Source organism: Rissa tridactyla, chromosome 1 (genome assembly GCF_028500815.1).
Source record: "Rissa tridactyla isolate bRisTri1 chromosome 1, bRisTri1.patW.cur.20221130, whole genome shotgun sequence".
NCBI lineage: Eukaryota > Metazoa > Chordata > Aves > Charadriiformes > Laridae > Rissa > Rissa tridactyla.
The window spans coordinates 177,467,865-177,483,249 of NC_071466.1; the positions used below are offsets into that span (position 1 = coordinate 177,467,865).

A 15,385-nucleotide genomic window follows, 5' to 3' on the forward strand; every position below is an offset into this window, starting at 1 on the left:
TCCTTTCTCCTTTCCAAGTATTTTTTCCTTTTCTTTGTAATAGTTTTCTTTGTTTCCATCTCTGTCTTTTAAGGTTCCAGAGCTCCTGCCATAAGATGCTTAAGGCATATCTTTACAGATCTCGTTAACTCCCTGAAGGTCCTGCTGATTTTACAGTGGTAAAAAATCAGGACATTAGTCAGTCTTTTAGAGAAAAAAGATGGAAGCCTCTTAGTGATCTTATTCACTGTCCCCTGCTCAAAGCAACAGGTATGCTCTCCCTTGCCTTGTTTTCTCCCTCATCCCAAAGCAAACGTCTGAGCATCAGGGTGAGGCATTTTGAAGGAAGGGGACAACTTCTCCCTAGTGGCTGCTACAGCGTGAATAGACATTTATATTCTTAATTGATTTATTTCCATTTGTTTAGTACTTTTATGATGCTTTTTATAAAAAAGGAGATTTTAAAACTTTCCTGCTAATCGTCCTTCAGCTTTATAAATTGAATTTCTCAAAAGCCCACTTGATTTAAGTTCATCTTGAATCCCCAGGTATGCAAAGTGCTTACCACAAGATATTCTATGTTAGGTGATACATGAACTGTATTTTGTAGGAAAAGAGCTTGTCTGACACCGCTAGCAGTCTTTGCAGGACCCAAATTGAGTCTGCAGACTAACGAAGGTGCATGAATTCAGTAGTGAACTTGAAGCTTGTAACCCTGTGGGTGTTATTGAGTTAACATCACTGAGTTCAGTTCATGCTTTGGTAAAACTTGAGTGCAGAGCTTGCTTATGCTCCAGATTGCTGGCCAGTACGGCCTCAGAAATGATTGCGTCTCAGCAGCTTAAAAAAACTTTGGAATTTCCAAAGCTTAAAAAAAAGCTATCAGTGCTGCATGCTGCCTGTTCAGAAACAAGCCTTCTGCCCAGGTCACTCAAGGAAAGGTTGTTAGTGCCATTCCTGCTGCAAAGGGGGTCTCCAACATGTCTGGCAGCGCGGCAGGCAAGGTGCTCACCTGTGGGGCCAGAGCACTGCCCACAGCGGGGGGGCTGGCCGGGGACACCTGCGTGAGGGGCTGCGAAATGCCATTCTTATGTAGCTGAATGGCCGGTGGCTCTTAGAGGGTGCCTTTCAGCTAGTTGGTTCAATATTGGTACTTACTTCCCCGCACCTTAAACATTTTTAAAACAAGTAAGCATAGCTCATTCCCCTTGAAGAGACCCATTTTGTGTGAGCCTGTGAAGTAGCTGTTTTCTAGCTCCCCTTTTATTTTTCAGTTCAGATACTTTTGTGGTGCAGTCCCTTCCCAAGACTTCGGCAACTCCCCTGCTCCCCTCCTTTCCCCTTACTTGTAGCTGCAGGAAAAGAAAAAGCTAGTTTGGTGGTACCGTAAGAAGAGCAAAGTCAGTCACTACTTTGAAGTATTGGCCTTCTGGCACTGACAGACTTGAACTCTGAACTGGTAAAATGAGCTCTTTACCTCCGCTGTCCGTCTCCTCACATATTTTTCCGAAGCAGCAGTCTGCATAGGGTATAGTTTGTCTATAACAGAGCTTTAGATGGTTTATCTGATGTAGGAAAATAGTACAGGGGAATATCCTGGCATCCTTGCATTCTTCATACTGCCTTGTGTTTATGCTAGGCTTTGCTGAAAAAATGGTTCTGTTACTGTAATAATAGTAGAAATAAAGCTACGAGGAGGGCCTCTTTGCCCTTTGCAGATTCCTTTCAGAAAATGGAACTTATTTGTTTAGGCTAGATCTTCTACTGAACTTGTAAAACAGTTTGAAGAAAGGTTGGGAACTCTTAAAATGAGCTGTGTCATAAGTTCCAATCTTTTAGGCAGGCTCTTCTTCAGTGAGAAACTTTTGTTTCCCCCTCTGATCTCTTTTTGTCAGTCTGTCTACTTCCACAAGACATGTGTTCCTGAGTCAGCCATTCGTTCTTCCACTATCAAAAAGGTACCATTTTGTTGTGTGCAGCTTAAAGAAATGTACAGACGCCATAAACAGGATGGCTGGCCAGGCGATCCTACAAATAGCTAGAAGACATCCAACAAGTCTGGTAAGACTGGTAATATTCAAGGATAGTAACTCTTCTGCTTTAAACCTTTCCCTTGACAGAGTCTATACATGATCTTTATTAATAAGACTTGTTTCCTGTGATGTATGTGCATATGTTCATCTTAGCTTTCTGGGATGGTGGCACAGCTTGATCTGGCAAGCCGTTTTCTGGGTTGGCTGTGTTGTGGCTAGTTAAACCAAGAACAATCACAAAAGTGGCAAAGAAAGCAGGATTTCGTAAGTTAAGTAACAGCTCAGTGCTGTATCTGTATTCAGTAGCAGCCTTTCCTACGTCCTTCTAGTTTTCGTTTTCATCTTCTGCCTCATGTCTTAGACCAGTCTCGTTGGCTCCTTTCTGCTGTCCCCTCCAAAGCAAATCTCTGGTTTGAAATCCTTATTTTCAAGAATGAAAAATTTTGCAAGACAGCATTTGAATACCAGTTTCACAGATAGCAGTGAAGTTGTTAATAGAAATCTATGCACAAGCACATAGCATCGTTGAATGAGCATCCATTTTCTATTTCAGCGGCGGTAACAAACAGTGATGAATCACAGCTTTTAACTCCAGGAAAAATGAGCCAGCGCCAGGGGAAAGAAGCCTATTTTACTCCAACCAAAGAGTTATTCCAGCCTTCTCTCAGCCCAGGAACTGGCCACAGCCATGGTAAGACAAAGCTTTTTCTTTTACAGAGGTTTTAAAGAACTTAAATGCTGACATTAATTATCTGTTCCAAATGTTGGTTCAAAAACACGGTCTTTCACAATGAAGAGGTAAGGAAGAAGGCATATTGAAATATTGTATGTAATTCTTTGCATCCTATGCGTTAATCACAAAGTGAAAGAAATGCATTACGTGGTACGCTAGTTTATTAAAGCATGTTATGATGTGTGGGAGAACAGTCCACCTGATGGTAAATCATTACCTGTGTGTAATCCTGTAACTGATCGTCACATTAATGTCTCATGTATTTAAGTTGTTGTCCTGGCCCTGTGTCTTTACACAGAAGTGTTATGATACACCAGCTAAGCCTGGAACCTTTGTGGAAAGATCTTTTAACAATTACTTCTACTGAAAGCCCTTCCCTTTAGGAAAGGGGAAAAAAAATTACCTCAACACTACCGTTTGCCAGCTTTCAAACAGTCCTCTGCCTTGCTAAATCTCTTGAAAACAAACTCTGAGGGGATCTGTGTGAGCTGATTGGATGCAAAATGAAACTTGTCAGTAGACCTGACATGTTGATAGTCTGTTTAAAAAAAAAAAAAAAAAAAAAAAAACAACAACCAAAACAAAAAGCAAGCCTTAATTACTCTCCTAGTGTTTATTTGCATTTGAAACTGCTTCTGTTGTCCTGTTGCCTAGGGTATGGTTAGACATGTTTGTTATGGTGTGTGGAGTCCTTAGTGAAAACTGAAAACTTCAGGCTTTTTTCATTAACATTCTCTCTCCTTTTACTCTTGGCAGCCATGGAAGTCATCTATGCTTCCTTTAGTTCTTGTCATGAGTAGTGTTTCTGAGATTATTTATTTTTTGGTATGAGTCCCCCTAACTCCTGTAGTGTGCTTTCTCAAAGTAATGATATTAGTCCATCAGAGTAATAAAGACAGTTTCTCAGGTAACTTTGAATCACTTTCTTGTTTTCCCATTCAGTACCACTCAGATAAAAAGACAAAAACTTTGAAACCAAAGATAATTGTTAACAGGTTGAATCTGGTAGTCTTTTAGTGTATTTTAAGAATTATTATGGTAGTATTTTCAGTGCTAACCACAGGTAGCTCTGATATATTTTCTAAAAGCTGCTGTTATCTCACTGGAACAGCACCTGATGTTCTCTGGCTTGTGTTGTGTTTAGTCTGGAATTATTTTCTGTAGAATATACATATATAACTTGTTTGTAATTTTATGTTTTTTGGTTATTCTGTGTATGTGCTGTGTTGTATCCCTTATTAGACAAATGTTGTAGTTATATAAATGTATTTGAATATTATATCAAAGTCTTCCTTTTAATGTTGCTATTCCCACTAATTTATAAAAGGAAACTGTTGTGCTTTTTTAAGGGCTTTCACTCATAGGAAGGTCATTAAAACTGGTTTGAAAGGCACTAAGACTTGATTATGCTATGTCAAACTCCTTGCAGATATTAAATCTTCTCTTCTGCTTTTTTCCCTCTTATTATTTCTAGGCTTATATAAGTGATTTTAAGCTCATTAAAGGTATCTGTGTCTTTTTTAGCATCAGTCATCACTGACTTAGTCTTTCAGGAGCATTATTAGAAGAGAGACTGTAGTTTCATGAACTAATTGGCTTGCGGTCAGTTTAAGTAGTTGAAAAGGTATCATGTGGGCTAGGCTTCAGTAACCTTTAATTACTAACTTCTAGTCTATCTGCAACTCAGGAGGCATAGATTTGATTTTTATGGAGGTGGTTGATCCACATTTAGAAGTTGGGTGGTTATTCTGTGGTAGTTATTCTTACAGGAAAATTACAGTGCAGGTGAAAATGTGAGCTTATTGCATAGGGAAAAGAAATGCTGTGCAAGCCTGAAAAATATGAAGAGCAGAGTTTAAAGTGATGGTGTACTTGAGGCTGACTGTTGTAAATGAAGTCCAATTAACAAAGGTCTTTACAATATACCTGTAGTATTATATGATGAGAATATGCAGAAATATAATAAATGTTTAGATAAAGTATTTAAAGACATTTACTATGAACTAAATGGAGATACTTTTAGTCACCGGCACCTGAATGCATCCTTAGGAGATGGGTAACGTAAATAAACAATTCAAAAGCATGCTAGGCACAGGATAAAAGAGAATTCAAACAGAAAAAAATGTAAGATACAGTCTACAAAGAACTGATTTAATGTGTATAAAGGGGAGCTGTGACATGGATACTTGGCTTTTGCTGCTGGACAGTTTGATGATGTTGGATGCTATTTGGCCATTGTTACCTAGGTTATATTTCCTGCTGCCTGAATAAAAAAGCCTATGTGGAAAAGCCAATTTTGTATAGAGCTTGTGGTTAAAAATAATTGAGTTCAGATGAAATCAAACCTATGAAGAGGCAGTCTTTGGAGCAACCAGTACTTTGCTGTTAAGGGGGGAAACACCACCATGTGTGTCGAGTTCCTTGGCTGGCCAGCAGCCATCCAGGGAGAGGCATGCTCAGTGCCCATCACTTGGAAAATCTACTGGAACAAGCTTAATTAGTGTCTTCTGCTTGTGTTTTAAGTAAGATCCTGATTACAAGTATTACAAATATGATTGAAAGTAGATGAGAACTTGAGTCTTAATATGAGGGAGTCGAGGTAAACATTTAACATCTGTTTGGGCCATTAGCTCCCTATTTGGAACCAAGGGTGAACCATGTAATGTGTCATTATGAAGTTGTAGGTGGTATTTATTTAATGATTTTAAGTGCTTCAGTGTATAAATACTGGGTTTTAATTTACGTGACCATAGCTCTGGATTTCTTTTATTTTCCTGTTGTTGGTTTCTTAGTTTAAAACATTGCTGCTTCTTTCTTTGCTCCTTTCGCTCTTGTGAGATGGAACTGAGTATGTCATCTGAGCCAGGGATGGGAGTCTTCTTTTTGGAGTCCAGTACAGATCTGTTTTATGACTGCAGAGCATTGTTTAGTGATTGTTCAGAAAAAGTCTATTTATGTTGTTGTTCTGCGTAATGTTTGCAGGAAGAAGTTGCACCTTCTTATTTTACACGATCTTTTTAAGATTCTTGAAGATATGCTGTCCTTTATTCTGAGGCTGAAGACAAGCTTATCTTTTGGGCTACAGACTGGCCTTTAAAGGTCTAGAGGTCAGACTCGCTCCCTTAGAAAGCTTCAGCAAGGTTGTTTGACAGAAATATATTAGAAAAACTGATGGTGGGGATTGTGCTTGTTTATTACGCTTACCAGTTTATGTAACCAATTCAGAATTTTAGTGTTGCAAGGCTAACTCAGCTGTATATAGCATTGGTCCTGAGATGGACTTGTAATTTTAATTATTGTGGCTTTAATTTATTTCTGCCTTGTCCATCATTAGTGAACTAGAGGGTCAGAATAAGCCAATCCTGATCATATCACTGCAGTTATAATTTGTTCTGTGGAATAAATTTGTTGAGCCTCCAAATGTCAGTGGCTTTAAGTTGGATAATACCAAAATACAAGTGCCATCTAGGGTAAAAGGTGGTAACACTTGGATGTGTTGAGGTACAAGAGACATCAAAACGAACCTAAAAACTAGCTTTTTGCATCCGCAGTGTGCTAGAAAGGATTTAATAAAGGTATAAAGTTGACTTAACTAGGCAACCTTTTGCATTCTATGTGGTACCACCATTTCTAGAAAGCCATCAGTATAACTTTTCATGGGAACTTTAAGCTCAACTGCACAAAGGAGAGCATTGTGATTATGGAGCTTCTCAGCACCATAACTCAGGAACTCCTCGTGGAAGGGGCCTTGCACAGCTCCACATAGAGTTGACCTTGAAAACTTTTACTGATTTTCCTCACTTTTCATTGTATTTGTTTAAGAAAGCAGTTTCTAGACTCTCATTCAACAGATCACTCAAATGGATTACTTTGCTTCTCAAATCAGGGTGGGAAGTGATCAAGCAGTGATAAAGATTTGGCAAGAATTTGGAAGATCAAACTTTCTGAAGGAAATCTTTTTTCCCCACATACAGTCTTTAATTCTAACTTTTGAAGTCTTTAATTGTCCTTTCATAACATCTGTCAAGGTAGTCATGTCTCTAACTTGTCAATGCTGTGTATTGCATGGGAATGTTGCCTTCTGGTATACGTTGTATGTTCAGATCATTGTTGGTTTTCTTCTGCCTTATATGCTAGGCAATGAGACCTTCTTACTTCTCCCGGCCTTCAACATACCAGATGATTGTACTTCGTTTTTTGCTAAATACTTTATTTAGAATTGTCAGACTTGGAATTGAACTGAAATAATTCAGTACCCTTTTGATGTAAACTTTAATAAATTTGGGGAGTTAGCTTTTGCTGTAAATCTTTGCTTATGTTTGTGGAATGGTGTGTTTTTAGGCTTTGGTGAACTAGCGTGGCCTTGACAACTCACCAAGACCGTATTTTTGTAAGTGCAGTGCATATAGATACTAGGACTGATAAAACATCTTTCAATTCTAGCAGTTGACACATAGATTGAACAATGCTAATTTAGCTCATTTTCTGTGTTTGCATTCTATAGTTGAAAATGTTACTAGCCATTAATGAACAAACTACTAAACTTTTGTCGAGCTTATTTGGGGGATTTTACTTTTTTTTAACCTACCTGTGTGTGACAAAAAGGAATCATTGAAAAAACTATTTTATTACAGTTAAAAAAACCCACACGGAAAATATAGAGTCCAAGACTGCATTTTCAAAAGCTGTAGAGCACAACTCTGCTTGTTGATGTAAGCTGTTTATGTTGTTACACAAATTATCCCTGGTAAATTGGATTCTTGTAAATCTTGTTAACTCAGACTTACATTAGGATACCGCTTTATTTATTTGATAAAATGCATTAATGTAGAAATAATGATCACTTAAAATTTATGAAAAAAATCAGAAGTCTCCTCAGAAAGGGATTTCAGTATTTTCTAGTTTACAAATATTCTGTTAAAACATATTTCAGACTTTTTAGGAAAACAGCATAAGTGCTTAAATAATAATAAGCTGTAATTGTGGTAAAGAGAGAAATCTAATTAAGATACTGATATTAAAAATTCTGTAATAGGATGTTTGAAAATGCCTGACTTTTCTTTTTTAACAGTATTCACATTGCCTGTTTATGGCTTTGTTTAATGAGAGTTTGTGCTGTTGTTACTTGTGTGCCTTTCAGTGTGTGTTACAAAGTATATATGATTAAATGCTTTTCTACTTTTTAACTTGCTAGTAACTTGCATACGTGTTTATTTGTTTGGGAGATAATCTCCAGTCTTATTTTTTAAGAGTGTGAAGAGGTGAAAATCCACATGAAGAAGAATGGAAAATTCACAACATTCATTAGAGAAACATTTTGTGATTTTCAGTTTTTGTGGATTTGAATGAGGACTCTAAATTTGCAGATAGTGCTAACGAGAGCATCATCCAAATTTAAACAGGAATAAATAGCAGTGGTGCTTGTGTTGACAATATTATATTTAATACTTTAAGGCTGGCAACTCAGCAAATGATGCATTAAGATTTTGGAGCTCCAGTTTCTATATTTCATGTGGGTAACAATGACCTGTGCAGACAAGCTTTCTGGCTCAAGAACTCTGCTGCATCAGCCCTCAGTATTTTTCCTGTCTTTATTCAAAGCATTAAGAAGATACACATGGGGTGAAAGCGTGAGTAGTATCTGGGAAGAGCATGTTCGGACGATGAAGATTGAAGAGGTGTTTTACAATAATGTAAATTTTGAGCTAAATTAACAGCTTCTTGCTGTCTTCTTTTTTCTCTTTCTTTTTTTTTTTTTTAAAGTCAGTTCATCAAATAAGGGTAAGAAGTGAAAGTGTGTGCCCAGAAGGAGATTGAGCTGGGAAGAGAAATGGGATCTGCCCCTCCTTTCCAGTAGAGCAGTAGCAGTTTTTGGTTCAGTTTGCAATATGATGAAAGTGTATGATGTTTTATGTGACTGAGAAACAGAAGGGGCTTAGGTGCAGGGAGGTGGATTGACAGTGGAAGCAGAATTACAGGTTTGCCAAAAATTATCCCAATGAATAGAAAGGAGAAGGTGAAGCTGATTTTGGAGTAGAATAAGGGCATTTTTGGCTCTGCTGAGCCTGTACTAAAGGCTGTTTGCTCCAGAGTAAACATCTAAAGGACATGCTAGGATTTTAATCCATAGGACACTGCATTTGGGGAGAAAAATGCAAAGGTAACTGTTTTTGCATGTCAGAGAAGGTGGAGAGTGAAAAATTGATGTTTTCAAGCAGTAGGTCCTAAAGAACACTTCATACTTGCTGAAGGGACAAGATGCCTTTGGGGCCTTAATGACCAAGAAAATACAAGACTTGGACATTACTGTGTATCCAAGGCAGCTAACAAGTTAAAGGTGGTTTATTAGAGACTTGTACAGCTTGCAGCCTGTAAAAAACATTTGTTTCAGGTGTTTGGCTCAGTTGACAGCAGAAACAGCATGTTTTGTTTGACCAGGCAGTAAGAAATATCTGGAGCTTCTGACTCTCATCATACGCGTTCTGGCTCACTGGTGGTCTGCATGCAAGAAGCTCTAGAGACATAGCACCAATCCCCTCTTACCAGCTGTTAGGGGAAGATTGATTACTTTGGTTCAGTGGAAGGAAAGATACAGCCCCATGTCAGTGAACTCGAAGCCTTTTTGAAGTATTCAGCTCTACCTGAGATGGGCTTTGGTCCTTTGGCCAGATTTCTGTCAGGAGGTCACAAGAGCCTGTTCGTTCATACAGGTGCACGAGGCTGAAGCTGCAGTGGCGAGGCACTGCATTGGAGCTGGAGAGAGAAATCCTGCATGCCTGTGGTTATGGCAGATGTGTGCATTGACCATGGGGGAGGCTTGTAACTCCACTGGTAGAATACTCATTGACGCTTAAATGCGAGCTCTGACTTTTCTTTCAGCTAGCATTTTCAGAGTGTTAATGTTTCTTTTTGATAACGGTATTTGGCTTGCAGATGGTAAAATCTTGCCAACCTATCTGGTTCCAAATCAAGCTGTTTCCTGGGCGGTTGGGTTGTGTCCTACCTTTGATAATGATTTCTGTTTTTATTCTCCTGTTTCCTTTGACTTTACTCTCTACAGACTAAGACAGACTTAGTCATGGAAGTAACTTCATGCAATCTCCTGTTTCCCTCTGCTATATATGCCCTTTAAATAGAGAAGAATGGCTAAATAATTTATTATCTTGGTACAGTAAGAACAACTTATTATGAAGCATGTCATGTTTTTTTTACCTCACTTCGTCTTTCCATAAGACTGTCTCACTCTCTCAGCACTAGACAAGAAACCGCCAGTGTGCTTGTTGAGGCTGTCCAACAAGCTCAGTTTTTCAACAATTATTAACAGTAATATTGCTTCTGAAGTCAGGTACCTTCTCTGTAGAGTAAGTGCTTCTAATGTCTTAGAAAAATGTTAATGCTTTTGCTTTCTCCTGCCGCGTGGGAATTCTGTCTAAAACCTTGTAAGCCCTTGCACTTGGAGAGTCTTGGTCTCTCTTGCTGTATTCTTGGGAGGTATTTTAATTTGTCTTACTTTGTCTTTCAATGCGGAGGAAGTATTTTGTAATTAGCAGTGTGTAGGAGCCATGTGGACTGGTTCTCTAGGTAGTTCTGGATTAATATCTGTTGTACTGCTGCAGGGACCTGACCCCAGTGACACGGGTGGCCACCTTTCGGTTTTATGACGGAGCATCTCATGGAGGTGAAGCCCCACTTTGTCAAAATTGTGCGACATGTTTGGAACAGCTTTAGTGATGTGTGTCTCAAATGGGTTGTGAGTAAGGTTCTAACTCACAGTAATCAAGGAAGGACTTTGACCTCTAAATAATCTAGTTTTAGCTTGTGTTACCAGACTGAATTTCTTGTGAAAAGTTTTAAGTTCTGCTGTGTGTGGTTAGTCTCTTGAATCTATTATCTTGACCTCCTGCATTCTTACTGTAGTGCATACTCTGGCACGTTCCTCTCTGCAAGTCATTGTGTGTTTATTAAAACTTGCCATTTCTGAAATGCTACTCCACCCAGTATTTGTGGCTTGGGTAAATTGCATGTACTCCTTTCTGTGTGGGTTATAGCTTTATGAAAGCTTGGTCCTGGGTTTGAAAGGCACAGCAGGGCTGATTACTGTGAAACTTCTCCAGCAAGTTCTCTTTGTCCATGACAATCCCTGCAGAGCTGGCCTACTTGAGCCTGAACTGTGACCTTGAGAATTTCATAAGGGCTGAGATGAAAACTGTTGAAACCTGAGCAGTGAGCGAGCCTATTCACTTTGGGTGGGAGGAGCTGAGCAGGAGTGTTAGCAGCCAAGAGGTGCAGCTGCCAGCAGGGCACTGGGAGCCCTGGTGTTCATTCATAACCACTCTCAGGCGTGCTTCTGGAACTGCTCCTCAGCTAAGCTGCACCCGACTTGGAAATACCAGCGAACAGAAGAATATTTGGTGAAAGAAACTTGACACTGTAAATAACCAACATAACTTGTAGCCTCGTTGTTCTGATGTCTGTTTTCTGAATCAAATATTGGTGTCTAAAGGCAAGTATATCTTTAAAATCCTTTTTGTTAAATAGGAGAAAAACACTTTCACTTAAAGTCCATGGGCAATAATCAGGTGTTAGATAAAACACATTTATAGGTATGATAGTCTAGCAGTTTCCTTTTTTTGTTTTCTGCATGCTGCAAAGAGTCTGTGTGTACTGCATGTAGAGAATTATTTATGACCTTTTCCTTTGTTGGACTGTGGGGAGAATTCTACTGGAAAATGTAGTGTTGTCAAGATGTCAGGGCAAATTATTGTCAGAGTTGAAGGGCAAGTCTAAAAAGCTTCTGCGTTCTCTGCTACACCATCAGCTTTCCTTCCTCCTCCTCCTCCCTTTAGCTTTCACAGAATTCGGTTTTAAGAAGATTTTGGGTTTTCCTTGTATACCTCTAAAGGGGAAAAGGAATATTTTTTTTTTAATTTGCATCACTAGATATACTCTTAGTTATATTATTGCATCAGTATCAGTTTGTGTAATGTGTTCATTATTTTAAACTTATAACATCTATATAAAAAGGATTATTATATTTAAAATTCCTCAGTTGTTATAGTTAAGAATATATTTGATTTGAGTTAAACTTCCATGCTTGGAATTCACACCTGCACAGTTCAGAGAGGTCTTTTTTGATACGCCTATGGTTTTTTTTCAGCTGTAAATATTTTTTGATTGAATAAATGTTTTAAAACTAAAACCAGGCTTTGTCAAAAGTTTTCATGCACTGTTGGAATTGCACGAGTCTTCTGTTTACCTTTGTTTTGTATACTGAAGTTTAAGTTTTGCCACAGGCAATATCCTGGAAGAATGTCTTAAGCACAGGATTATGATTTGTTTTTCAGCCAGCATTTACTGCTGAAGAAGCCCCGATTGAGTAGCTGATATAAAAGATACGTTCTGTCCTTTAGAAAATGTATACAACGGATACGTTTTCCATCTCTAAAGAGATGTTCAACAGATTTACTGGGAACAGATTCTTCCCCCCCGCCCCCAGCCAAGATAGATGAACTAAATATTTCAGTCATGTTTACTTTTTCCTACTGATTTAGGTATTATATAAAACAGAGAAACCAGGAGACTTTTTCTCCCTTTGGAGTGGCATATTTAGTCTAGTGCCCGCTTTCATGAAGTACTTAACTTTTGTTATGAGGAATCTTATTTTTTCATGTACAGATACACAGTGGGACACACCTGATATATTTAGGCTAGAGTGCAGACACCTTCCTGTTTATGCAGGCTTTTCAGCTGTGTCTGACTTCTGCTGTTGGATGTGGCTGTAGTTCTGTTTCTGAGTATTTTGGAACCATGTAAACTTCCAAGCTGTGTATGTTCATGCATTTTCTTAGTATATGAATTATTAAGACACTGAAAACTGATATCAAAAGGGCAGGTGGCTTCCTGTGACGTTACTCTAAGATCACCTAATAAATTATATTAATTCTAGTTTTATCAGTATATTGGCCTGTTCTGCTATTCTGTCCGAGTTTATTTTTGGGGAGGGGAGAAGAGGGAAAAGGAATTTTTTTATTAATTTTTGGGGAGTGTGTCTAATATTTAGCGGCGAATGAAGTGCAACTTCCAATTGTCATGTACAGAACATGCAAATAAAAGCACTTCCAACTACTTAAAAGTATGTCTGTGTCCTTTCAGGAATCAAATTTATGGCAAGGAATTAAAAGGGTTTCTAAGCTTTGGGCGCTGACTGTGTGGAGAGCAGAAACCCCTTTAATGTCCCAGGTTGATGCTCAAGAGTTACAATAAACTTTAGTCTAGAATCACGCCATGGAGAAGAATGCTCATTTTTATTAAATGTTACAGATTCCTTTTGATCTAACAGCCTTTCAGCAGCGTGTCAACTATCTCTCCAGTAACACACACTGTTTTGAAGTAGTTGAAGCAAATGAGCATGCGTATACAAGTGTTAGCAGGCATAATAAATCACAAGCTGTTGAAAAGTTGGAGAACTAGTGAATTTTTACATCCAAACCATGTAATTAACTGTTTTACCACTGCAGGTTTAAGTGACATATGAAGATGACTCGGTGGAGGGCAGGAAAATAAAAAAGGAAGCTTAAATTAGATTTCTTTCTTTTCCCCCTCCTTTGCGGTGGCGAGACAGTCATACTTTGGCAAAAGGCACAGAGTCTGCCTCTCCTATACAGCTGTTGAGTTAAAGAAGATGGAACCTAGTCAGAATACCTGGCTAACGGCTTCCTTGGTTGGGAGATAGCTTCAGAGAGGGGAAATGTAACATTATCCTTACTGAAATTCTTAATTTTGTCTACCCATAGATTTCAATTTCACTTCTAAGTGGAGAAAAGGGCATAGGAAGGAGGAATAGGTTTTTAATCTATTCTTGTTTACAGTTTGGCTACATGAACAGTGTCAAGGGACCTGAGAGGGCAGGGAGAGAAATATGGGAAGAACCTTCAGGATTACATTGTTTCCTCAAAGCCCTGGATGTCTCCCACTTTTTACTAAAATGAACACAGCGTGGCAGAGAAGACTGTCCTGGAAGAACCTGGTAGGCTGGCAGAGTCATGCTCAGAAGTGGCTCCAGAACTGGCTGGCACAGTGGCTGGAGGCAGACGAAGTGATGTGGGTGGCTGGTGGTGGAGCCTCCTGTTACTCTGTGCGAGCCTGCTGTCCGGTACAGGACACGGTAATGTCCTGATAGCAGTGTCAGCAAAGCCTTCCTGGGCAGGGTCATAGCCCTGACTCTGAAACGTGAGATAACAGACCCATTAACTGGGCAAGATAGGTCTGTAATGAGAGGATACAGTTCCTTCTGTGTGTAAGGGCAGTTTTTCTACTGCAGCTTTCTCTTTATTTTAATTAGAAAGAAATGCATATTCTGAAGAGATTTGGACCCAAGGCAGTTTGCAGTTTTGTAGTTAAGAAGACAGATTTGGAGAAGTGATGTGGAGCTGTGTTTATTTTTAAAAACAATAAAAAAAAAAAAGTGGTGTTCTCCCTCCCTGCATTTCCTCCTTATTGCCCCACCATTCCACTCTTTAAGGTTTTCAGCTGTTCTTTCTGTTCCTTCCGGGACATCTGGACAAGAACTGCTTCAGCTGAGGGAAGTATGAGACACAGTCATGGATAAATGGAGACAGGCCTGAACATAAGACATCCTCATCCAGTTTCTCCCCCTCCCTGTGCCCAAGTGAATAGAGTTTTTCACTGCTTGTACTAAAGAAGTGAAAATTACAGATCACACATAATGGTTTCTATTGATGGGTCATATTTGTTTTTTTTTCACTTACATCTTTTTTCGTTGGCGTGTATTTGGGACATTAGATTGTTAAGAGGCATGAAGAAATTCTAGTGATTCATAGGATACTGGAAGCTACTATGTTTCATTATCAGAAAAATTATTTTCAGTGTTTTCTGTATGTGTCTTAGTGTATGTATATATAGGTACTAGTGCACATACACTCAGCACAGTTGAAACCTGTCACAGGGGTTATAAAATACTTCAGTATTATCCTTGAGTCAATGTGAACTGAAATTATTGAGCTGCAAATAGTAAGTACAGTTCTTTGCATAAGCAGCTGGAGTAAACAGTATTATTCGAGGATTAATCAAATTCACACTACCATTGATTTAATTTGTGGGATGTGTTTCATATCCCAGAAGAAGAGGAGGCCTCTAGTACGGAGTAAGGGAGAATGCAAGCTCCTATTTTCAAGCCAATTCTTAGTGTCTTATTTTCTGCTTTCCAGCAAACAGAGTAGGTCTCAAAACATGTTTTGTCAGAAATAAGGTGTGATGGGGAAAATGGGATCAGCAGAGAAGCACCAGACAGAAATAAAATTCCACATACAGAAGAGGGCAGCCGTGCATACTAGTCATCATGGCAAAGAAGCCGCTGATTTAACAAGCAGTGGATGAAGGAGGTTAGGGAGAGCTTAAGCTTATCTTGCTTTATTCTGGTAGCTCTCAGCAGGAACAGGTTGGATTAGCTGATTTCTAGTCTTGAAGCACAATTTTCTGAGTATTTTTTTTATGTTTAAAATTTAAGTAGGTTCATTTAAGTGTTTTATTCATTGCATAAAATATTTGGGGCATTAATAATAAAAACCCCCTTTTTGTGGAGCTTATTTTATGCAACTCCTCTAGGGGGCTGGCTGGTTTG

At 38.8% G+C, this 15,385-nt stretch overlaps 1 protein-coding gene across 8 annotated transcripts in view; it reads left to right on the forward strand.

Moving 5' to 3' along the window:
• Positions 1-15,385, forward strand: part of OSBPL8 (oxysterol binding protein like 8) — a 100,314-nt gene that overhangs the window by 43,655 nt on the left and 41,274 nt on the right. For 5 of the 8 annotated variants that reach the window (XM_054187955.1, XM_054187954.1, XM_054187951.1 and 2 more), the window contains one exon: positions 2,566-2,703. In XM_054187955.1, coding sequence (XP_054043930.1) covers positions 2,566-2,703 — 138 coding nt within the window. Of the gene's footprint in view, positions 1-1,972; positions 2,041-2,565; positions 2,704-15,385 lie in introns of those variants that run through there. The other 3 variants (XM_054187953.1, XM_054187959.1, XM_054187958.1) reach the window with 2 other exon arrangements.